Source organism: Apodemus sylvaticus, chromosome 15 (genome assembly GCF_947179515.1).
Source record: "Apodemus sylvaticus chromosome 15, mApoSyl1.1, whole genome shotgun sequence".
In the NCBI taxonomy this organism is placed as follows: Eukaryota; Metazoa; Chordata; class Mammalia; order Rodentia; family Muridae; genus Apodemus; species Apodemus sylvaticus.
Window position 1 is genome coordinate 51,374,000 of NC_067486.1, and position 23,842 is coordinate 51,397,841.

Consider the following 23,842-nt stretch of genomic DNA (forward strand, 5'->3'; position numbering starts at 1 on the left):
TTAGATAAGTCCTTGGCAGGGAAGTAACACTATGAGCAGTAACAAGGGAAATGCAATAATACTGTTTACCCAGACTTTGGTACTAATGACAAGAGTTGGCATAGTTGGATACAATAAAATAGCTTCTACTTCTTTCCCAACTGGGATTAAGTAGGGCAAATCAGAACTTTACGCATAAGTTTGGAAATGCTTGAGATGGAAAACAGGTCAGAATATCAAGTACTCATCAACAAATGTGAGGAAACAGTGGATTTTCTGAAGGTAAAGGTAAGAGAAGACTAAGGGGAAAGTCAGTGATAAGTGTATAGGCACAATGACATTCAAAAAAAATAGACTTTCTCCTCCCTAAGAGCTGATAGAAGAGACTGTCCAGAAATGCTCTTACAGTCATCTATAAGATGACTCGTCCAGGACACCAGGCTGACTAGAAGAAGAGATGAGTACTGAGAAGAAAAAAAAAGAAATTGCTGTTCAGGTTAAATATAGGGAGGACACGGAGAAAGACAAGCTTAAGAAAATTTATATTAATCTGAGCCAGGAATCAATGGTGGATTGAGCTTTTTTTTAAGATCTATTTTTATTTATGTGTATACATACGGTATGTGTGTGTGTGTGTGTGTGTGTGTGTGTGTGTACACAGATAACAGATCTCCTAAAGCTAGAGTTGTGGAGAGCTCACAATGGGCATCAGTGCTGGGACTGATTTTGCATCTTCTGCAGGAACAAGAAGTCCTCTTGACCACTGAGCCATCTCTCTCCCCATGGATTGGTCATTAAAAGTTTTTAATTGGGATATAAGTACTGTTCTTACCTATGGAACAATACCGAAGTTCAGTGCATGTATGGAATGTGGAATGGTACTTCATGGTAATTAGCATTTCCATAGCTTAAAATATTCTAGGTTGGTAACCTCTGAAATCTAATGCGGTTATTTTCAAGTATAGCATGAATAATTGTGGACTGTAGTTTTCCTCTGCATTATACAGCCTAAGACCATTTCTCCTTTTAGAAATGTGTTTTGGTAGCCACTATCTGTCCCTTTTCTAGCCTGCTATCCTTCCTCCTGACATCAGTCATCTTCTTCAGCTTCCTGAAACAAGTGGGAAGCTGTGTGGGTTGTCGTTGAAGCCTGGCATGTTCCATATAATTTAGTGTCCTCCAGGTCTATGCATGTTGCTACCAATGGCAGGATTTGTGTGTGTGTGTGTGTGTGTGTGTGTATACTCATGCCAGTTTTTAGATGGTTTGGCTCTTAAAAATCAATTCAAGATTTGGCCTGTAGATGCTCATCTATACAACTCTGGAAATTTTTCAGCCCCAAATTCTTGATTTTTTCTTTTTCTTTCTTTTTTTTTTTTTTTTTGGTTTTCAAGACAGGATTTCTCTGTGTAGCCCTGGCTGTCCTGGAACTCACTCTGTAGACCAGGTTGGCCTCGAACTCAAAAATCTGCCTGCCTCTGCCATCCAAGTGCTGGGATTAAAGGCGTGTGCCACCACTGCCCAGTGCCCCAAATTCTTAATGTCAATCAATATACTGCATCATTATATCTTGGAATCCTCATGTTTGAGTACAGATGGTTGGTTTGTCTCAGCTGATCCAAGAGGAAGAGGCTGCTTTGGCAACTGATCAGTTACTACAAGAGAGCAAGAAGTCACAATGGGCCCTGAAGGAGAAGGAGTCATGGTTAGACAGCTGAGGTTGAGTGCTGGGATTAAAGGCCTGGGCCACTGGCCTTGGGAGACCTTTTATTCTCCTGAAGTGGGAAATGCTCTAGGCAGTGGTGGTATAGGCCTTTAATCCCAGCACTTGGAAGGCAGAGGCAGGCAGATTTCTGAGTTCAAGGCCAGCCTGGTCTACAGAGTGAGTTCCAGGACGGGCTACACAGAGAAACCCTGTCTTGAAAGAGAGAGAGAGAGAAAGAGATTGAAGTGGGAATGAAAATACTACTTCTCAGACTATCGAGAAGATTAGATGAAGTGACTCAGGGGAAGAACCTCCCCCAGATTTCATCTTGGTCACACAGAAAAGAGAACAATTTCAGTAGAACCCTTAGACACACCCACATTCCTTGCTCCACATCCCCCCCCCCACACACACACATATCAAAATGAACAATTCAGGTTTACAGGAACAAAGATGATAAATTTGGACCATACTAGTTTCCCTAAATTGCTAGCAAGGATGATGCCTGGGCTAAAAGAATTATGGAGAATAACAAAAGAAGTTCACTGAAGTTCAGATGAAGAGTCCAATGCCAACGAAATGCCAATGAAAGTGGATTATTATATCTTTGGGAAAACTCTTCATTATTTTCAGGGCAGTTTGTTCAATGTCTAGAAAGTATTTCAAGCTTACTAATTACCAGGTGGAGACTTTTGCACCTCCGAAAGATGTGCAATGTCCAGCCAAGAAAATCATGTGGACTAATGTTCATTCCACGGACTCAGAAAATGAATGGCCTACACTGGCTGAAAGGCCAAGCATAAATTAAAAATGCTGTGGCAGTGACAACACTCTACACAGCCTGAAGCAAATGTAGACAAAGCAAGAGAGCCCAAGACCTAGGGAGTAAGGTGGGGGAGTGTTACAAGTGACACAGAACACTCAGAAAGGAGGATATTGAAAATACTCCCTAGGGTAGGGCCCATGCCCAGCAGCAGACAGACAACATAAAATAAACTCATCTCTGAAAGTCCTTTGTCTCATAATGCTGTATCTATTCTTTTTTTTGTTTTTTTAAACCTTACAGATCCTTTGTGTAAATATCATGATTTTTTATGTTTTTAAGGAATTCCTGAGTGTGTAAATGTGTGTGTCTCGGCTCTGTACAGTGTTCTCATGCCCCGCCCCCTCCCCCTTCCTGCCCTTGGCTGTTCCCTCTGTTAGTTTGTTTAGTCCTATTCCAATTTGATTTTGTTTTATCTTATTTTTATTTTATTTTTATCCTTAGTTGCCCTTTTTTTTTCTAACTAAAGACAGAAAGGGTGTGGCTCTAGATGAACGGGAAGGTAGGAAGAAACTCAGAGGAACTGGAAAAGGGAAAATTATAATCAAAACATAGCTTGTGAGAAAATATCTATTTTCAATAAAAAAGGAAAAGGAAACAGACTTCAGGGAGATAAAAAGGAAAACGTTAGGATAATAGATGAAACTACTGAGGCCCCCACAGTGAGGTCCTGTGAGAGGACAGATGGTCACGTGACTGAATACTAAGCAAGGGTGAGGTTGAATTGTAAAGTGCCGGGCGATTGGCACCATCATCATTTCACTTGAGCTTGGAAAACTGTCAATTTGAGAGCCCCGAGGTACCCCGAGTCAGAAGGGAGGAAAATTAAGTGTCCTACTGTGAAAATGAATCTTGTCTAAAGGCAAGTGGGTAGATATTATTAACACAGTTGAGGAAAAATATGCTAATCAGAATGAAATTATTCCCCAGACAACATGAAACCAGAACAGTAGAGCACAGCAAGACGTGAGGTGAGGGCTTTCTATGCTGGGCACGCCATACATCTCAGTCTGTTATACTTGGAAATAAGGTCCCAGGCTCCACAATCAATTAAACTTACTAAAATAACAAATAGTAGCATGGTAGGTGAAGGGGGGGGTGTCTAGTACTGTAGTTAATTTTTCTTCCTTAAGTAGCAACTTCTTGTACCTCTGTTAACACTGACTGCTAGCCTCTCTCATATTCAAAAATCAGAGCATCCAAATGAAACACATATAAACACACATGTGCATGTGCCAGTACACACCCACCCACCCACTGTAGCAGTGCACACACACAGACACACACACACACACACAGAGAGAGAGAGAGAGAGAGAGAGAGAGAGAGAGGGAGAATAATTAAAAGATAACTGTGAAGGATCATGGGGCTTAAGAATCTTCAATTTTTTAAAAAGAGAGTACAGATAAGCCTTTATAGGTAATTATATCCTAGTTGAATTATTCTAACTTCAGCCAAACAGAAATTAATGTGCATTTATGCAAATCAATTAGTTGTATGAGTTTGAAAATGAATACCCTGCTCAGATCAGAGTCACAAATAAATCACCCACCACACCCACAAAGATTCATCAGAACTTACGAAATATACCAGACGAAGACACATAGGCAGTTTCCGAATAGGCACTTACTCAAAGCTTGTGCAAGGCAAGCTCTAGGAAAAGCAGATGAAGACACGGATGCCTCTGCAAAATAAGTGGTGGCCCTGGCAGTCCAGGTGCAGCTGTGTCAAACGGCACATCTGAGGTCTTGTGGTTAAAAGGCTACTTACTCCTGGTCCTCCCTTCCTTTTCAGCCTCTGGTTTACACTCTGACCTCTTTTCTAACTTTGAAAATGTTTTCATGTTTACTCGATAGATTTTGGTTCCATGTCATTGATACTAAGGATTTTTTTTCCTGTTTCCATACATATATTATTCCTTTTCAACTAACTTTCTTTCTCTCTTTCCTTTTATTGTTTGTCTTTTTCTTCTGCTGGCTTCTTAAAATGATAGGAATGTGCTTGTTTGGTGCCTGGAAGTAGCAAGACTAGGCTCAAATATGGAAGACAGCAGACTAGCCACGAAGTCCTAGCTAGGGCTGGGAACTGGATGGAGCTCTGTTGGAACATGTCCATATTTATTTTTTCTAAATAAAACCTCTTTATAATCCTGTAGTGAGTTGTTTTAATGATGCTTGTATTCTAATGCTAAATACTGCATCTCAGGATGTGGTCGTCCCTTGGACAGATCCTCACATACACCAAGTGATGCTATGTGAACCTTGCTCCCCAACTTAACGGGTCAATTAAAAGCTAGCCTGTGATTGGGTAGTAGAGGGAGAAAGGTGGGACTTGAGGATCAAGTGAGGGGGTTGCAAATGCAGGAAGGGAAGAGAAGAAAGTAGACAAAGGTGAAGGAGGCCACCATGAGAGGAGATGGACAGTGAGCACATGACCAGGAGATACAACAAGTCACAAGGGACTTTATAGCTGAAGAATATGTTAGAATAGCTCCCAACCTGCGCAATCCAGGCTTATAGTTTGTAAACAAAATATCTGGATTGTGTGCCTTTTATATGGGCTAGCTAGGATTATAAATTCATTATAAATAGTCCTTTTATGTGCCTGTGTCAATTATGCTCCACCGAAGGGAAGTAAAGTCAGAAGAAATATGTCCCCATTGTACCAAGTACAATTTAAGCAATTCAAAAATAACAAAGAATGCTATATAACGTACAAACAATGGTTTTAACAGGACTTCACAAGGGAAGACATGGCCAGTCTTTGAATCAGCCAATGACTGGCCAGTCCTTGAATGAATCCTGAACACCAAAGCATTGTAACACTTGGCTTCATAAACTCAAAGTGATTTCACAGTTGCCAAGATACATAGCTGTTTGATACCAACCATCAGTTAGAATCAAGATGTATTTTCTAGTGGAGTGAGTAGAAAACATTCCCATGTTTTCTGAATTAACTTCTCCAAAGGGCTTTTAGAGAATTTAAGTCAATTCAAAATTATACTTCAGGGACTGATGTTATAACTTATTGGTCCTTAGCACCACAAAAGGGTTAGAAAGATAGACAATAAATAAATAAATAACATAAAGACCAGAACATCAAAAGAAGAATTACATCTCTGACAAGAGCCCATATTTTAAATTGCATATGATTTGGATTGGGACAATGGGCTCTGATATATTCTTCAAACTATATGCACGTTTTTCATATACTTACATGCATGTCAAGATTCATCTCTCTGGGGTTCATGCAGATAACAGTTACTGCCTTCAGGGTATACTCCTTCATCTTCAAGTGACTGAACTATATGTTTCACCTACCCAAATTTAATAGATTTTTCTGGATGTGAAACAGTCTTGAGTTGCCAGTCATCAGTGCAGTTTGTCTTACCACAGATACAGTTAGATCTCCACTGCCAGCTTCAACTTCAGTGGATGCCTTGCATTCCTGCATAAGGTTTCCACTCTGCCTCCTTTCAATTTCCCATGAAGAAACCTAAAATGTAACAAAAATTAAGCAAGCATTAGAACCAATCAATGGTAAATGGCACACTTTCACTATGCCATAGAGACTCTATTAACTGCATGACCATTCCGAGAAGATTTAACTTCCAATCTTTGTCCTCAAGAAATATATGATTGGTTGGTTGTGGTAACAAACACCTATAATCTGAGTACTCAGCAGGCTGAGGCAGGAGGATCACAAGCCAAAAGCAATACATATAAAAGAGACCATTAAAGACCAACAAAAACACGTATCATTCAAATTAAGTACATGTAAAGGTCAACTAAGAACATGTAACAATTTTAGAAAAAAGAAATTTAAATGATCCCCTGATTTATCTACTTCACTTTTTGGTTTCTATGAGTACAATATCTTCTGAAACCAAATAACTTAGTTTTCAAGAACTAATGTACATCCTGCTTCCATTTCCTGTCTCCATCTGTGAATCAGTCCCAATCTGGCTTCCGGCCTCTTTCCTCCACCATCAGCAGCAGCAACAATACTCTTCATACATTCCCACTGCTGCTGAGTTTGGGAAAGTTAAAGAATGTTTTTCAGACCTACAGAATATAGCCCTTCGCTCAAGTCCTTTTGAAACTCCTTATTCCCTACTTGGCTTCAGTGACAGACCACATCCTAGTTCCTCTCCTCACAGGACTAGCCAGTCCTTCCCAGCCTGTGCAGTGGCCTTCCTCGCCTCAACTCTCTGCCTTCTCTTCACATGGCCTTTACCATCAGTCACGCTCAGATGTGTCAGCATTTCATATGCTCATGTGTCGTGTGTAGACCTCAACTCTAAATCCACGGTTACACAGTTGAATCTAGACTCTTCCCCTTGGAAGTCTGACATTTTAAGCTGAACTCATGTTCCTCTGTACAGGCCAGTTGTTCTCTTGAACCCCAATTTCGATGAATGTCATCATTGTAGAGCCATGTTCAGAAGTTCAAAACTCAGTTGCCACTCTTGCCTCTCTACTTATTCAGTACCCCAAATATGTCACCAAAATGTGACACCACATTTTCTGACATCACCACCATCATTCCAGATAACATATTAGTGTTTTCTCCTCTGGCACAGCCTCTGAACTGCCTATGTCACACCAACTCTAAGGCATAATCACTGAGCAGATCCATGCATCAGTTATCAGTCCCAGAGAGGCAGTTGTGCCCTTTGCATCTTGGTATTGATACTGAAACACAGTGTAGGGAACCAGTGGATAGAATACTACTTTACTTGCATAAAGAAGACACAGAGAGCAAACAACCATCTGTGTTGTGCATCCCTTCCTCTTGGCAGTGTGTGCCTCCAGTAGCCAATTCAGGGGACCTGCCTAACCTACTGCTTTTGTTTGGCAGAAGGATCCCACATGTTTCCAGAAGAGATCATACTGAGCTGTGGAGTTAATCAGATGCTTTGTGACATGTGACATGTGTGTATAAGCAAAACAAAACAGTGTATCTCCCATGAGGGAGATGAACCCTGTATCTGTCTATGGCCCTATGGAGTTTTATATCTTGATTAAGAATTTTCCCAGACCCCTGGACCATTTTTATGTGGCTAAAGAGACTATACAATTCAAGACTTCTCTAACTAACTCTCCACTAAATGTTTCTCTACATTGTGACACACCAACCCGTTCTGAAGGAAAATCTGGCCACACAACTCTTTCATATAAAATCTCTAGTGGTAGCCAGGCGGTGGTGGTGCATACCTTTAATCGCAGCCCTTGTGAGGCAGAAGCAGGCAGATTTCTGAGTTTGAGGCCAGCCTGGTCTAGAGAGTGAGTTCCAGTACAGCCAAGGCTACGCAGAGAAACCCTGTCTCAAAAAAACCAAAAACCAAAACCAAACCAAAACAAAACAAAAAAAGCAAACCTCACTGCCTTTAGGATAACGCAACTCCCTGCTCAAGGCTTCCAGGATGTACCATGGTTATGATCCCTGTACAAGTCATAGTCTGCTCTTTGCCATCCCTCCATGTTACCATTGCTTGTCCCCTTAAAATACTTTGTATTCATTGTGTCAAATGTTCTGCCTCCTCTCTCATTATCAATTTAACTGAATGTAATCTTTAAAAATGCAGGACACACATCCCTGAAAGATATCGCTGTTCCATTTTTAGTTAGACTCCCGATTTCAAGTACTTTTGCTCTTGTGTTAAACAGCTGCTATAAGAGGGGCTGCAGAGAAGGCTGAGCAGCTCTTACTGCTCACATCAAGGACCAAAGTTTGGTTCCCAGCACCCATACGGAGTGGTTCACAATTGCCCATTACACCAGTTCCAGGGCATTTGACAGCCTCTTCTAGTCTCTGTGGGTACCCGCCCACATACATCTACACAGACAAGTACACATACATATGAATGGAAATAAAAATAAACTGAAAAATGCACAAACAACATGCTAGGCAGAACAGCATTCACATCTATTTCCTACTACTCTGGAGGCTGAAGAGGGAGAGAAGCCTGGGGAACACAGTAAAAATCTCTCCAAACAATAAAGGGGAAAAACCCCTAGGCATCTGCCCCAGTCCCAGTTTACACCTGCCTGCGGAAATATTAAGCTGTTCTATAGTAAGCTTGATGAGGGAGGAGCCATATGTGTACATATGCTGAGAAGTCCACGAGAGTATACAGAATAGATGGACGGACACACACACACACACACACGCTCACGCATACTATGAAAAGCTAAAGAACTATTTGTGTATATAAAGCAGTAGATAAATTAGTTCACTTTATGTGAGCTTCACATACATGTGCATATTTATATGTGTATGTATGAATATAAAGTACAATATGTATATGTGTATATACATATATATGTGTATACATAGTATACTAAGTTAATCCCTATATCTAAAATATATTCTTTTAACACTTATAAACACATGCTAAATTTTTGGTCTATTCTACTGTGGGTTTTTTGTTTGTTTGTTTGTTTTTGTTTTTCGAGACAGGGTTTCTTTGTGTAGCCCTGTCTGTCCTGGAACACACACTGTAGACTAGGCTGGCCTCAAACTCAGAAATCACCTGCCTCTGCCTCCTAAGTGCTGGGAATGTGTGTGTGTGTGTGTGTGTGTGTGTGTGTGTGTGTGTGTGTATACATAAATACATACATATATGCATATATACATATATATATATTTCTCAACAAATCCACAATCTTGAAATTTTACAGCCAATGAGTTTTTCTCAAATTCCAGAATAAAGGAGATATGACTATAAGACTTTTATTTTATAAACATTTAATAAGGACTAAATACAAACCTGCTAAGCATATGGATTTATACATTCAAACTTGGCAGGTAACTCAAAGAAACTTAAGGTTCTCTGGACAACGAACAGGTATCATGGGGCTTACACAGTCTCAAGAAGAGACTGAAGGCAAAATTCCCAAAATGAAGGGAAATATGTTTTCAACTATTTTGAGAACACAAATGGCCCCAAAATACGATGATGAGGAAATTGCTTTTCAGGGTTAAGGATTTTCCCCATAGATACTGAAGATAAAGAAGATGAGCCCATCTTCTATTTTTCAAGGACACCTCAAAAATATGTGTGTTGAGGAGGAGGGAAGCCTTCTATGAAGTAGCTGTTCAAAATAATTCCTAATGGAAGAACCACCTGGAAGTACCTGTTCTCCCACCACACAGTGTGGGACAAGAGCTCAGTAGATACTTGCTGTTCAAAAGTTTCTTCATACTGCTTTAGAGCCTAGGGTAAATCCTTTGACTATTTTCCTTGGTGGCCCATATCTACCTTTCACTGGTGAATGTTTGTCTTAGTTAGGGTTTCCAGTGTTGTGAAGAGATACCATGACCAAGGCAACTCTTCTAAAAACAACATTTAACTTGGACTAGCTTACAGGCTCAGAGGTTCAGAGGTTCAGTCCATTATCATCAAGGTGGGAAGCATCCAGCTTCCAGGCAGACATGGCACTGAAGGTTCTACATCTTCGTCCAAAGGAAGCAAGGAGTAAACTGGTTCCCACTTGACTAAAAGGAGCATCTCAAAACCCACTCCAAGCCCAAGAGTGACACACTTCTTCTAATAAGGCCACACCTACTCCAACAAGGCCACATCTTCCCAATAGGTACCCCCTGGGAAGCATATTCAAACCACCAGTGTTATTAGGAGAAACAATCAAAAGATCAAAAGATCTGATGAGCCAGGAAGACAACATAAACAACAAAGAGGCCATAGAAAGCCATCCTTGAGGAAGGATGCCAACTGGGAGGCAGAGGCAAGCGGATTTCTGAGTTTGAGGCCAGCCTGGTCTACAGAGTGAGTTCCAGGACAGCCAGGGCTACACAGAGAAACCCTGTCTCGAAAAAAAACAAAACAAAACAAAACAAAAAACAAAGAAAGAAAGAAAGAAAGAAAGAAAGAAAGAAAGAAAGAAAGAAAGAAAGAAAGAAAGAAAGAAAGAAAGAAAGGAAGGAAGGAAGGAAGGAAGGAAGGAAGGAAGGAAGGAAGGAAGGAAGGAAGGAAGGAAAAGGAAAGGAAAGGAAAAGGAAAAGGAAAAGGAAAAGGAAAAGGAAAAGGAAAAGGAAAAGGAAAAGGAAAGGATGCCAGTGAAAGTGTGTCTGAGCACTTAGCAGTAAACATGGTACAGGAGGAAAGTTCCTCGACTACAGGCACCACATCATCCTCAGCACTGTTAGTATCTGAATCAGAACACACATTCCTGACAACAAGAAGGAAATGATAACACTGTAGGGATGAGTGTGCTGTGATTCTTTAAAAGAAACACGTATTTGCACACCTGCAAATTCTAGGGTGACATATTTATTAGTCTTAAGACTTGGGGAAGAATAAGGCATTCCACGGGTATAGACAGCAGATGAAGAGGGTAACAAGTGTGAAAATGTCCCAAATATATTAAATAAGTGTACCAATCATAAAATAATAAAAATTAAAAAACAAAATAAACGCTTCAACTGTTTAATAATGTGTTTATATTTGATGCCCAGTCCCCTATAACTTTGACTATAGGGTAATAAACCATGTGTCATAGTTAGGGCTTTATTGTTTTGAAGATACACCATGACCAAGGCAACTCTGATAATGGACATTTAATTGGGACTGGCTTACAGTGCTGGAGGAGCTGAGACTTCTACGTCTTGATCCAAAGGCATAAGGGAATTGTCTTCTGCAGGCAGCCAGGTGGGGACTTCTTCCTCACTGGGCAGAGCTTGACCTGGGAGCCCTCAAAGCCTGCCTACACAGTGACAAGCTTCCTCTAACAAGGACACACCTATTCCAACGAGGCCACACCTCTTTAATAGTGCCATTTCAATAGGGCCAAGCACATTCAAACCACCACACCATGGCTGCTATAAGTTAGAAATGTCTCCAGTCTATTCTCTTCTCTTAAATACAAATGTGAGCTCTTACCCCATCCAGGCATTCTTTGGGGCACCGTCACTTGGCTGAGTTCTCTGAATTGTGCTGATATTAGCAATCTAACTTTTCTTCCAAAATAGAGAACCGAAGGGAAAAAATAGAAATTGGGACCTTATCCAGCAAACACAGGTTGCAATGTACATCCCATAATTAGAGTGAGCTAAAAATGTGAAGATGAAGCAAAGCCTTTACCACATGCTATTTCCAGAACAAGGAAATTATTATATATTTCGTGAATAAGAGAAAAGAATGGAAAAAAAAAAAAAAAACCCGTGCCTGAGCTGTGTCCTCGAGTTTGAGATTTTCCAACAGAGCTGGCGCGTGACGGGGCTGCAGGTACTTCGAGCTCTTCTTCACAGACTTCTTCTTCGGAATCTTAGACATGCAGACGAACTCCACGTCAGAGTCGGCATCCTCTGTGCATCTCTTTTGGCTTCTTTGGCTGAACGAAAGCTCAACAGATGAAGGACTGCCCTGAGTTAGGTCACCCCCTGAAGGCTTGATTCTCCCAAGTTTGGATTTTTCCTTAATTAAAAACAATAAGACATAATTTTATGAGTGGTAGTTGCATCAATTATGATGAATTACTATTTTCTGTCATAACACTGCATTCTATTTTTATAGTATATAATGTAGTTTGATTATATTTACCCTGTAGTTTTGCCCACCAGTTTCTCTGAGATCTCCCCAATATATATTCAAATGTGAATGGTACCCAGAGATTCATCTATTTCAGGTTTTAAAAGCTCACACCATTCCCAGTTAGCATGTTTTCTTATACTCCCGTGCAAATTTTCCTTCTCCCACCCTCCCTCCTTTCCTCCTCCTTCCCTCCCTCAGATATAAGTTCTCTGCTATGGTTTTAGTTCTCCTGCCATGCGTCCCTGCCTGTGACAACGCTACCCCCCCCCTCCTCGATGAAAGACCATCCTCTGGAACTGTAAAAACACTACATTAAATGCTTTCTTTTCCCAGTTGCCTTGGTCATGGTGCTTTGTCACAGCAGTAGAAAAGCAGCTAAGAGATATCTATTCCCTTTCTAATTTCATGTCCTGTTTTTTTCTTAAATCCACTAAGTCCTATTCACGCTGCCTATATTCACACAGGTGTGGTGACATGCACAGGAACAAGGCCATGCCTCTGAAGAGAAACAACTCTCCTTTCTCCAACAGCCATTCCCTGCCAACAGTGCCTCACCTCAGGGCTGGGATTTGAGTGCCCTCCCTCACCCATGGCAGAATGCAGACTGACTTGGTCTTGGGCAGACATATGCATGTAGCAACAGCTCCTGTATTTGTGAGTACAATGGCCCTGCCATGCTCAGAAGACACTGATTCACAGAAGGTCGCCTTGATCTCTGACTCTTACAATCCTCCCCCGTGTTGCCCTCTGAGCCTTGTGGGGCAGAGCAGGATGCAGACTGAGGCTGAGCATGAAGGGCTGATCATGCCCTAGACATGTCTCCTCTGCACTTCTACCCACTGTGAGGCTCTGGATTATCAGTCATGCTTCTCACTACTAGTAAAAGTTCAAAAATAAAAAGGGTTGGACAACTGTTTGAGTGACTGTGTACTTCAGTGATAAATAGTTCACTCGGGAGATGCAGGAGGAGCTGCAGAGATGGCTGAATGCAGAGACCTGACTTTGAGAACACACAATATGGCTTGACTTGCTCCCAGCAGAAGTGCACATGTCTTTCATTTCCTGGTGTATGTGAGGTGAGATTAGTTGGCATTCTTAGGCTATTCCCACATCTCACATCCTGAGTCCTGTCCCTGCTGGCTATTGTTCCAGCCTGTGAAGGACCATGTGCTAAAAAGACATAGATGAGTATGTGCACCTGTTAGCTAGAGTCTGCTCTATGTTAGAAGCCAAACAGAAGTAGGGGATTCTGGGACAGAATGTTGGTGCTTTTCTCCCATTCCTAAGTTTCCTGCTGGTGCCTGATGGGTTGCTATCCAGGAGAACCAACTTGAAGACAAATAGAATATAATTGTTCTTGTGCCTGATTCTGAAATTCAGCTCTGTGGTGAGTTAGGTAAATTTCTATGAAAGGAAGTGTCAAGGTTATGAGCTCATGCGCAACTTCTTCCTGGGTTCAGAAGTTTTTGGTTCCTGTGTAGAATATAGAAAATGCAAGGAGCAGCACCCAAACTGAAGGGACACTCTGCAAGCAAATGCTTCAATCCTTAAAGCAAATATGGAGAAAGTCTGAGACATAAAATATGTACATCTTTGTCTATTAAGACCTATGAGTGGCTAAAGGATGGGGAGAAGGCAAGCAGGGGGACTTGAGTGTGGACCTCCAGCCTCTACATAAAAGCTAGACCCAATGCTGCACACTTGGAACCCCTAGGCAGGCGAGGACATGTGGATCCAGGCTTGCTGACCAGAGAGAGCCAGGCAAGGTGGGAAGCCCCAAGTTTATAGAGAGACACAGAGTCATTGGAGAAGACACGCGAGGTCAACTTCTGACATGCACATACACATGGATGCACACAAAAACATGTGCACATGCACACAAACCACATAGGAGCGATTTGAAACTGTCAGGTTTCCTATACATTTACATGTCTAATGCAGCTGAGAATCTCTGAGGCCTCACAACTATTCCTTTTTAAAGATGCTCAAATGATTCAAATGTCCTCTGCACTTGATTTTATGTTACTGTAGTGTGGATGTGAAGAGGAGACATGTGCAACACTTCACCATGCTCCACCTGGCAGGCCTCAAGCCGGCAGGCGCGGCTACTCTTGAATTTACGGCAGCCCTCTTATCTCTGGTTCCCTGATGTTTATATTACAGGTATGAGTTATGAGGAGGGATCCAAAATTTTAAACCTTAAATGGTGGAAAAGTGATAAATATAACATTATGTGACATTTAGCCAAATTAAAAAACAAGGAAGTGCTTGAGGACATGGACCCACTTTAAACAGCTGGGTACAATGGAGGAGTAGCCCCTGGTTCTGGAAAGACTCAGTGCAAGAGTATAGGGGAATTCCAAAACAGGGAAGCGGGAAGGGGTGGATGGAGGAACAGGGGGAGGGAAGAGGGCTTATGGGACTTGCAGGGAGTGGGGACCCAGAAAAGGGGAAATTATTTGAAATGTAAATAAAAAATATATCAATAAAAAAATTTAAAAAATAAAAATAAAAAAGCTGGGTACAGCGACACACACTTATAATCCCAGTGTTATGGACGTGGAGACTAGTGGATCCCTTCATCTTCCTGATAAGCCTGCCTCTCCTCACAAGGCCAAGCGAGGGACAGTTTTGCCAAAAAACAATACAAAACAAAAAACAAACAAACAAAAAATCTGAGGTGTGGATAATGCCTGAGAGACATCTACAGCTATCTTCTGGTCTCTACAAGCATGCACACACCCATACAAGGACTCCAGCACACACATGGACACCCATGCATGTGCCCACACATACATATAGAAGAATTGTGTATATGAATATTTATAAGTAAATATATCTCCATAGACTAAATCATCAATTACTTTCTCATAGAAACTACTGGAAACATATTTTTAAAGTATTAGTTCTAGTATGGAGGATACAGAGCCTGAATCAGCCATCTTCTGTAATCAGGCAAGGTTTCTAGGACTCCTAGGTGGGATTGGGATACCAGACCATCCATAAAACCTTTAACCTACAATCTGTCCTGCCTGTAAGATGTGCTTGGGCAAAGGTAGTGGGGTGGCCAATCAATGACTGATCTAATATGAGGCCCACATGAGCGGAAGCTCATGGATGATCAGGAACCAAAGGCTGGATAATCCAGAGACCTAAGATAGAACAAATACAACTCACCAAAAAAAAAAAAAGAAAAAAGAAAAAAGAAAAGAAAAGAAAGAAAGAAAGAAAGAAAGAAAGAAAGAAAGAAAGAGAAAAATAAAAATAAAAATATCCTAGTTATTTTCTGCTATACTCACAGTACAGTTGTTATCAGAGAGGTTGCCTTGGGCAGCTGATGGGAGCAGATGCAGAGAGAACCCATATCCAAATATTAGACTGAGAGAGAACCCAGGTTGCAGGTCCCCATAGGGTCCCTCCACTGAAGCTTTGGGGAATTCAGCAAAGACAGAGAAGAGGACTTGTGGGAGCCAGTGGGATCAAGGAAACCAGGAGATCGTATTGCCCACTAAGCAGGCCTCATGGGGCAATCATGGGTCTGCATGGGTCTGTCCTCTGCATATATGTCATAGTTGTTGGCTTGGAGTTTTGAGGAGATTCCTGACAGTGGTAGTTATCTCTGACTCTTACACCTGCTCTTGAGACCCTTTTTCTCCTTCTGGGTGGTCTCACCCAGAATAGATGTGCCATGTTTAGTTGACATCACTGGGAGGCCTGGCCTTTTCTGGGGGTGCAGGAATGGATTTGGGAAAGAGAGGGAGGTGGAGGTGAACTTGGAGGACTGGAAGGAGGAGAATCTCTGGCTGGGAAGTATTGTATTAGATAATAATAAATACAAATTAAAAAAAGAATTGTCATATCCAACCAGCGAGATAATAAGTGATTAAAATATTATTTATGTTTTATTTTTAAAATTTTTGCTAATAAATGTATGTCAGTCCAGTGCAAAAACAGTGTCAGCTAAAATCTATTATTGCTTCACTCTGTGAACTAACCATCCACAGTAAAATCTGGTGACCCACGAAGCTTATATGAGAAATGTAACAGAAATGGCTGGGCATTATTTTATGTATTTATTTAAAATTTTTGAGATTTAAATTATTTTATTTTATGTGTAGGTATATCTTGCCTGATTGTTACATACCACATGCATACAGTGCTCCCAGAAGCCAGAAGATGGTGTCAAGTCTCCCAAGACTGGAGATGGTTGTGAGTCACCGGGAATTGAACCTGGATCCCCAGTCAGTGCAGCCAGCACTCCTAACTGCTGAGCCATCTCCCTGGATCCCGAATTTTACTTTAATCGCTCACCTTGAGTGCTGAGGAAAGGCAGGAGGACTTGAACTCAGGGATCTTGCTTGTTACTATAAGTTGAGACTTCTATGGGAAGAAAATATTAAAGCAAACTTATTATCCAAAAAAATAACCTTTCAGTTGGCATATTACAGAAACTCAGTATTATTTTCCTAAAGAAGTGTCAAGATCACAGTCCTTACCCATAATCCTTCAATGCTGCTGCACCGTGGTACAGGCAGTGTAACATTGGATTGTTTTAGTAAGCACTGCAGGTTCAATGTCTTATGAGCAACTTAACTAAACCCTGTCTGGGTCCAGCTTCTCCATCCCATCATTCCCTGCCTCTCCTGTCTTGAGACCCTCTGCTCTCTGCCTGGAGAGCTGGGGGGCATTCTGACCTGAGCCATTATCCTTTCTTGCTGGGAGCACCGGGCTGAGCTTCAGTGAACCGGTCAATGTCTTAGTAACACCCAGACGCTTCATGTAGCCCCAGGCCAGGTAGAAAGAACAGGAACTGGTGCTCCTTCTGAAAAGGGTGCTCCTTTGATGCTCCTGCTTTGGTTGGTACTTTTACCTACTATTACTTTTACCTGTCACTGCTGCGGTTTTGTTCTAAGACAGGGTCTCGCTATGTAGGCCTGGCTGGCCTGAAACTCACTGTCCTGGGATTCACACAGTTCTCAGAGATATGTTGCACCTGCAGGTACCTTCAAGGCCACCCTTCCCAATCTGGAACAGGTCATTTTCACAGCACTTCCTCTTGCTTGGTGGATCATCAGCAAAGACACCCATGTTAGAGGCTCAGGCTGCGCCTGGCTCCTAAACCCTTCCCGTTCCCCACGCCTTCCATGGATCAAGCAATGTGAATTTCTCCACTTGAATCTTCTGTAAATTCAAAATGCATTAGGCCAAAGTCACCATCAAAGAGGTGAGATGGCTCAGTGGGTGTAGGTGTTTGTCACCAAGACCTGTGACTTGAGTTTTCCAGAATAAATAAATAAATAACAAATGCAAAAAAAAAATGAAAATGCTGGTGTATAAAGGAGCGTACCAAGAAAGTCTGGAGATTTAAATTAGATACCACAACCTCTGTAAGTGTAGAAAACAACTTATTCCACAAAGCTGTCCTCTGACAACCATTACACGGCATGGTCATCATACACATATGCACACACATGCTAAATAAAACTAAATTAAAAAATAAATCAAATTGAGAGGAAAATGCAACCATCAAATTTGCATACATGTTCTCAGACTCCTTAGAAAAGCCACGGGAAACTGCATCACATCCTTACACATAGAGCTCTAATTTAACGGTTGGGGGTGGGGTCTGGTGGCCCACCAGACGTTCTGTCAGCGGTTCCGGTTCTCAGTCCTGATGGAGAAACGCTGCCCTGGAGGGTGGTGCCAGGGCGGAGCCTCAGGCGCCCGGCCCGTGAACTGTCAGTTCAGGTTGTGTACGTGGAAACTCACTGTACCCATGGGCTTAGGAGCTGTTTCCTAATGTCTGCCCCTGATACCGACCACTTCTCCTCCCTCTGCCAGCCTCTTGCCTCGTGCACTTGATGCTCCTCCCTGTTTACACGGCCCCCTTTCCTGTTGCTGAGCCATCAGACAACCCCTGTCTTTGGCCTGAATGGCCCGGTCCAGCGTTATCTTTCTGCGGAACCCAGAGCCCCACGTCCTTCAAGCCTCAGTTGCGACAGCACCCATCCCGACTGCTAAGCCCAGGCTCCTAAGGAAGAATCACGCTGGGTTTCAGCTCACAGAGCAGTTCAGAAAAATGGGTTTTTGCTTTTTTAATATGCTTTGTTTTAAAGCTACAGAAATAATAATAAAAAAGGCTTCATTGGTTCATTCTCTAAAAATACGCTGTTGTGAGTTAGGTTTACCAAGTTGCTTTTGGCCAGAGTGTCGCCACGGGAAAAGTAGAATGGAAGGTGAGATTCCAGCAAGTTCTTCACAGGTGAAGCCACTTCTCTCACGTCTACACAAACTGCTGTTCTGTCAATCATGGATTCTTAAGCTCTCTCATGAGCATCCCAGGCACTCTATTTCCATGAACTGGCCATTGTCCAGCCGGGTCTCAGAAGCCCTCTGTACTGGCTGGTTCTGTGTGTCAACTTGACACAGGCTGGAGTTAACACAGAGAGAGGAGCTTCAGTTGGGGAAGTGCCTCCATGAGATCCAGCTGTGGGACATTTTCTTAGTTAGTGATCAAGTGGTGAGGGCCCCTTGTGGGTGGTTCCACCTTTTGGCTGGTGCTCTTGGGTTCTATAAGAGAGCAGGCTGAGCAAGCCAGGGGAAGCAAGCCAGTAAGAAACATCCCTCCACGGCCTCTGCATCAGCTCCTGCTTCCTGACCTGCTTGAATTCCAGTCCTGACTTCCTTTAGTGATGAACCGCAGCGTGGAAGTGTAAGCTCAACACACCCTTTCCTCCCCAACTTGCCTCTTGGTCATGATGTTTGTGCAGGAATAGATGCCCTGACTAAGACACCCTCCTTCCCTTGTAAACAATGTACTTTCTCAGCTCCACAAGGGCACCTCTCCGTAGGTGCCCGGTGCTCGCCCTTCTGACCTGCTCTTGCCGGGGTCTCTTCAACTGCTTTCTTGTCTTTCCTTTGAAGCTCCTGTTTCATCTTGACTCCCCTAAGCAACCCTGAGAAACAGCTTTGGAGGATGTCTCCTGGCTTAACGCCTTGTTCTCAAAGGACTTGCAGAAAGAGTGGAAATGATGTGTATTTACAGCTACACTTACCCTCAAATCCCCCGGGACTTTCCCTATCTATACGGCTGTATCACAGTCATGCAGTTACATGTCAATGATGCATGACAAGGACTGAACTGCAAACTTGTTTCTCTAATGTGAGGCACAGAGCATAACTCTTGGGGTGATACAGATGCTTAGTATATATAGGTTTGCTGACTGCAGGATAAACAGATGGTCCTAGAGTGCACTGCTGATCTTTCCACAGTTGAAACACTGTCAGGATCTCCTCTGAATTCATAGCCTGACAGATTCTATACTCCATGCTGGAAGCTAGCACACCTTGCAAGCACTTTCAATGGTGTCATATATATTCATTTCCAGTTAAAGACTGGCAACCACCTCTAAGGAGACTGATTTTTGATACGGCAAAGCCGACTGAGTCTAGCCTGGCTATTATATATGATTCAATTACATTATTTGGATTTACAATGCTTTTAATAATAACTTAAAAATAATTATTGTTTACTATACAGTTTTATTGTAATGGAATCAGACCTGGATTACTAACCATGGCACCAAACAATAATTGTGAGTGAATGGACATTTTATAAGCCTCGTAAGTTCTACTCCTTCATTTTAACTTAAGAACTATTTGTACACAAGGGCAAGAGACACACAGAAAGACACAGCAGAGTTTCTGGTTGCACTTTGAATTAAAAAGCATTAATAATTATGATCAACAGAACATCTTGAAGCCATCAAAAAGCCAATAGAAGATATTGTACCGGATTCAAGGAATAGAATGGAGGTAGATAGGCAAACACAAGAGGCAGAGGAAGAGGAGGAAGAGGCGGAAGGAGAGGAGGAGGAGTGGGAGCCACTGTAGTGAACACCTTTCTCCTTTGGCTATGCACTCAGCAGCTTTGAATACGGTTAATAGATGGTTATTACTTCTTGTCTTTCAGTAAAGGTGCTTGATACAACCTGGAAAATCTATAGTTACCTTCCCCTGCTCACCTGAGTTCCACTCACTTCCTTCCTGATTATTTCTATTCTTTTTTACTCATTCATTCATTCATTCATTCATTTTTCCATCATGACTGCAGCTTCCCCTCCCTCCTCTCCTCTAAGCCCTTCCCTTTTCTCCCCTCTACCCACCCCCATCCACTCCTCATCTTTCTCTTCAGAAAGGGACAACACCACCCCCACCCCACCCCCACCCCACCCCCCACCCCACCCCGTGGCTGTCAACCAAACACGACATATCAAATTGCAGTAACACTAGGCACCTCCCTCTTATTAAAGCTGGAAGAGGCAACCCAGCATAAGGAAAATGTCCCCAAAGCAGGCAAGAGTCAGAGACAGCCCCTGCTGGAAGACCACAAGAAAATCAAGCTACACAGCTGCAGTGTGTGTGCAGAGAAGCATGCAGGTGGTGGGTTGAGTGGCAGGTGCTATGGGATTTTTTTGTGGTGTCCTCTACTCCTCTGGCTCCTACATTCCTTCTTCCCCCTCTTCTGCAGGATTCCCCAAGCTCTGCCTAATGTTTGACTGTGGGTCTCTATGTCCGTTTTATTGGTTGCTAGATTAGCCCTCCCTGATGGTAACTGGGCTAGTCGCTGATCTATGAGTATAGCAGAATATCATTAGGAAATATTTTGTTGACTTTTTTTTTTTTTTTTTTTGCCAGTCATTTCGGTTCTATCTTAGATCTCTCGGTTATCCAGTCTCTGGGTCCTGGTTCTCTAGAAAGTGCCAGGGGTGAGTACCCTCTTGTGGCATGGGTTACTTTCTAATTCCAGGGATGGCTTAACTTGAGCTTTTTTCATTAGTATTTTCATTCCTTAAAAAATAGTCAGCCATGAAATTCTTTACTCTTCCTTACAATTTATAGCTTTAATTGTGTCAGGAGTATCTCCAACGCTGTGGCTATCAATGAAAATGTCCTTCCCCTTCATCCCTCCCCTCCTCTCTCACATTCCTTTTGTGTAACCTTCCCCAATTCTACTGAGAAAAAGTCTGTGCCCTGCACTGGACTCCTCTTGATGGTTCTTTGCCCTGGGTCCTGGGTCACTTATGATCCTCCTTAGGACCACTATTAACTCTGAACTTCTTAATTTCTCCCATCCAAGTAAGGTTTTATTCTCTCTACTGAAAACAGGAGCAGAATAGTTCAGAAGCTTAGAAATGTCAGACCTCTAAAACTCTTGATTCCATACCACAAGGCGCATGCGTGATTCCCATTGCCTGGTCAGTTCTTTCATTGACTCCTGTCCCTGGTCACACAAGGCTGTTCTTCTGGGCACCCATATACAGTGCCTACCCTTCACTGTCATCAGATGGTCCTGATTCCTCTTTAGAGATGACAAGATTAAGGTTATTAGTGTATGTGAAGGCCCTTAACTACTATCGCTGTGTCTTGGGAAAACAGCTCCTCCTTCTCTGACCTAAGGCCTCTCCTAGCCCTCACGTTCTCCCTTCTGTCTCCTGGACGTGTCCATCAGCCAGAGCCCATACTTCTCTTGTGTGATAATATTCTTTCGTTTCACTTTAGTTTCAGAAACCCTGATGAATCTCTGAGCTACAGATTTACCCCAGCCCTGAGTGATCAGGCATGCTCAAGTCTACCTTGATCAGTTTTATATACATTTAGTGATTTCTTTACATTCCACTGATCCCTTCTCCTCCTCGGCTTACCTGGCCCCCACCCTGAATTGTTATTGTAAAACCCAATGCAAATGAATTAAAGGGACAAAGCCAAAGCAACATAACAGAGGAGGAATGTGCTAAGGAATTAAGACAGAGTAGGGCATATCAGCTTTCTTTCTAAAGCATCCTCTACAGAAACAGATACAGGCAAATAATTGGTACACTCAAAACTTCTGCACATGCTAAATGTACTAAGTGAAGTTGCCCTTTGGTTCTAATTAGAAATAGCATTTCCCATTAGCTGCCGTGGGCTGCCAGCATCAGTCTGCAGCTTGTTCTATTATTTTTAAGTATCTTTTAAAATCACATATATTCATTTTTAATTTGAAGAACACATTTCCCCATCTTTGATTGCACTTTCATAAACGTGAACTCTGTTGGCGCACTTAATCTAATTCTAGTTCTCTCTCTCTGCTACCTAATGAATAGCTGTTTCCTAATCATAGAATCTTTTTATTCCCATCATCCTTTTCAGATTTAGAAAAAGAATAATTATGATAGAAATCTTAAAGATCCACTACTCCAGGGGCATGATGCCTGTCCTGGAGTCCACAGGTGATGTACCTAGTGACACAGCACTGCAGAGTGACTCTGAATGACATGCTGCTATATGTCTTGCTTGTCCCTCAGCAGAGAAGCCTCTCCTTGTAGGAAATGGTGATTAACTAGCGATTCCCCCTCTGGTAGGTGCACAGGGAGTGAGACACTTTGGAGCACTCAGCCCTAAATGGGATGCCTTCATTAAACCCTTCCTCTCAGGGCTCAGCAGTGTAGAAGAGGAGGCAGAAAGATTGTAAGAACCAGAAGTAGCAGTAGACTCCATGCAACAGCGTCATCCAGGCTGATGCAGCAGCATGGGCTCCAGGAGACTCTGACAGCACAGGACCTGCTTAGCAGCTTTTTAAGTAGGAAAAGAAAGTAGCAAGTGGTGGTGAGAATTTGCCCTGAAAACCTTAGGAGATGAGAAAGATATTAGAAATACAGTGAGAAGGGTGGAGAATGAAAGAGAGGGAGGGAGGGATGAAGGGAGGGAGGAAGAGAGAGGGAAAGAGAGAGAGAAAAGGAAGAGAAGGGAAGGAGGGAGGGAGAGAGAAGGAGGGAGAGAGGAGGGAGGGAGGAGAGGGAGGAGAGGGAGAGAGAGAAGGATTCATTTTTGCTTCAGAAATGTCCCTTCAAATTCAAACACACTGACTAGAGACACTATGGTTTCAAGAGGTAAATTCTTCAAATGCTCATTAGTAATCAATCACAATCAAACTAAACTCTAAGGTGCATGATTTCCTTAGACCTCAAGTGAAGTAAGGGTAGTCAGAAAAGTTGCCGCAGAAACATGAAAGCATTTTTCTGTACTGTCCCACACATCAACACACACACACAGAGCAGGGAAGACTCCACGTGCTTTGTCACTGTTGTTCTGTTTGGGTTTGGTTTGTTTCTTTTGGTGTACTTTTTTTTTGTATGTTTTGTGGTTTTAGTTTGTTTTGGTGTTTGTTTCTTTGTTTTTAGTTTTATGGGGTTTTTTTATTTCTAGTGAGAGAAAGAACATGAAGTTGGGTGGGTAGGGAGATGGGAGGGTCTGGGAGGAGTTGGGAAAGGGAGAACATCAAAGTATATTGTATGTATATTGTATTAAAAATTAATAATTTTTAAAAAGCTACTAAAAAGCCCAGTGATCACCTTGCCTTCCAAAGCTGCCTAAAACTGACAGAATCCTCAAACAGAAATCACCATTTAGCTCTAGATTCCACAGTTTCTTCTATGCATGTGAGATGGCTCTGTCCTTACAGTGTTATGCCCTGGGGCATCAGCAGCCCTTCTCCACATAAGGTGGAGGAGGCTGGGCGTGGTCAAGGAAGACCAGCTAAAGGATTAAATGCACCTGCTGGTAAAGTACAAGGTGGAAACAGAATCAGCAGTGAGGGATTCAGTCTGAACTTTACCTGAACCTGTAGAACTGAGATAGATAATAGATCGGAAGAAATGGAGGAGTGAAAGAAGTTCTACAAGGGCTAACAAGCCAGTAGTACAACGTGTAAGCTCAAAGTCAAAACGGTAATAAATCCCAG

The 23,842-nt window shown here is 42.4% G+C and overlaps 1 protein-coding gene across 1 annotated transcript in view; it reads right to left on the reverse strand.

Moving 5' to 3' along the window:
• The window catches only part of Morc1 (MORC family CW-type zinc finger 1), a 208,985-nt gene that overhangs the window by 29,479 nt on the left and 155,664 nt on the right, over positions 1-23,842 (reverse strand). The window contains exons 18-20 of the mRNA XM_052158339.1: positions 16,372-16,437; positions 11,695-11,943; positions 5,898-6,002 (exon numbers count right to left, since the gene is read on the reverse strand). Of these exons, the coding sequence (XP_052014299.1) occupies positions 5,898-6,002; positions 11,695-11,943; positions 16,372-16,437 (420 nt within the window). The remainder of the gene's footprint in view (positions 1-5,897; positions 6,003-11,694; positions 11,944-16,371; positions 16,438-23,842) is intronic.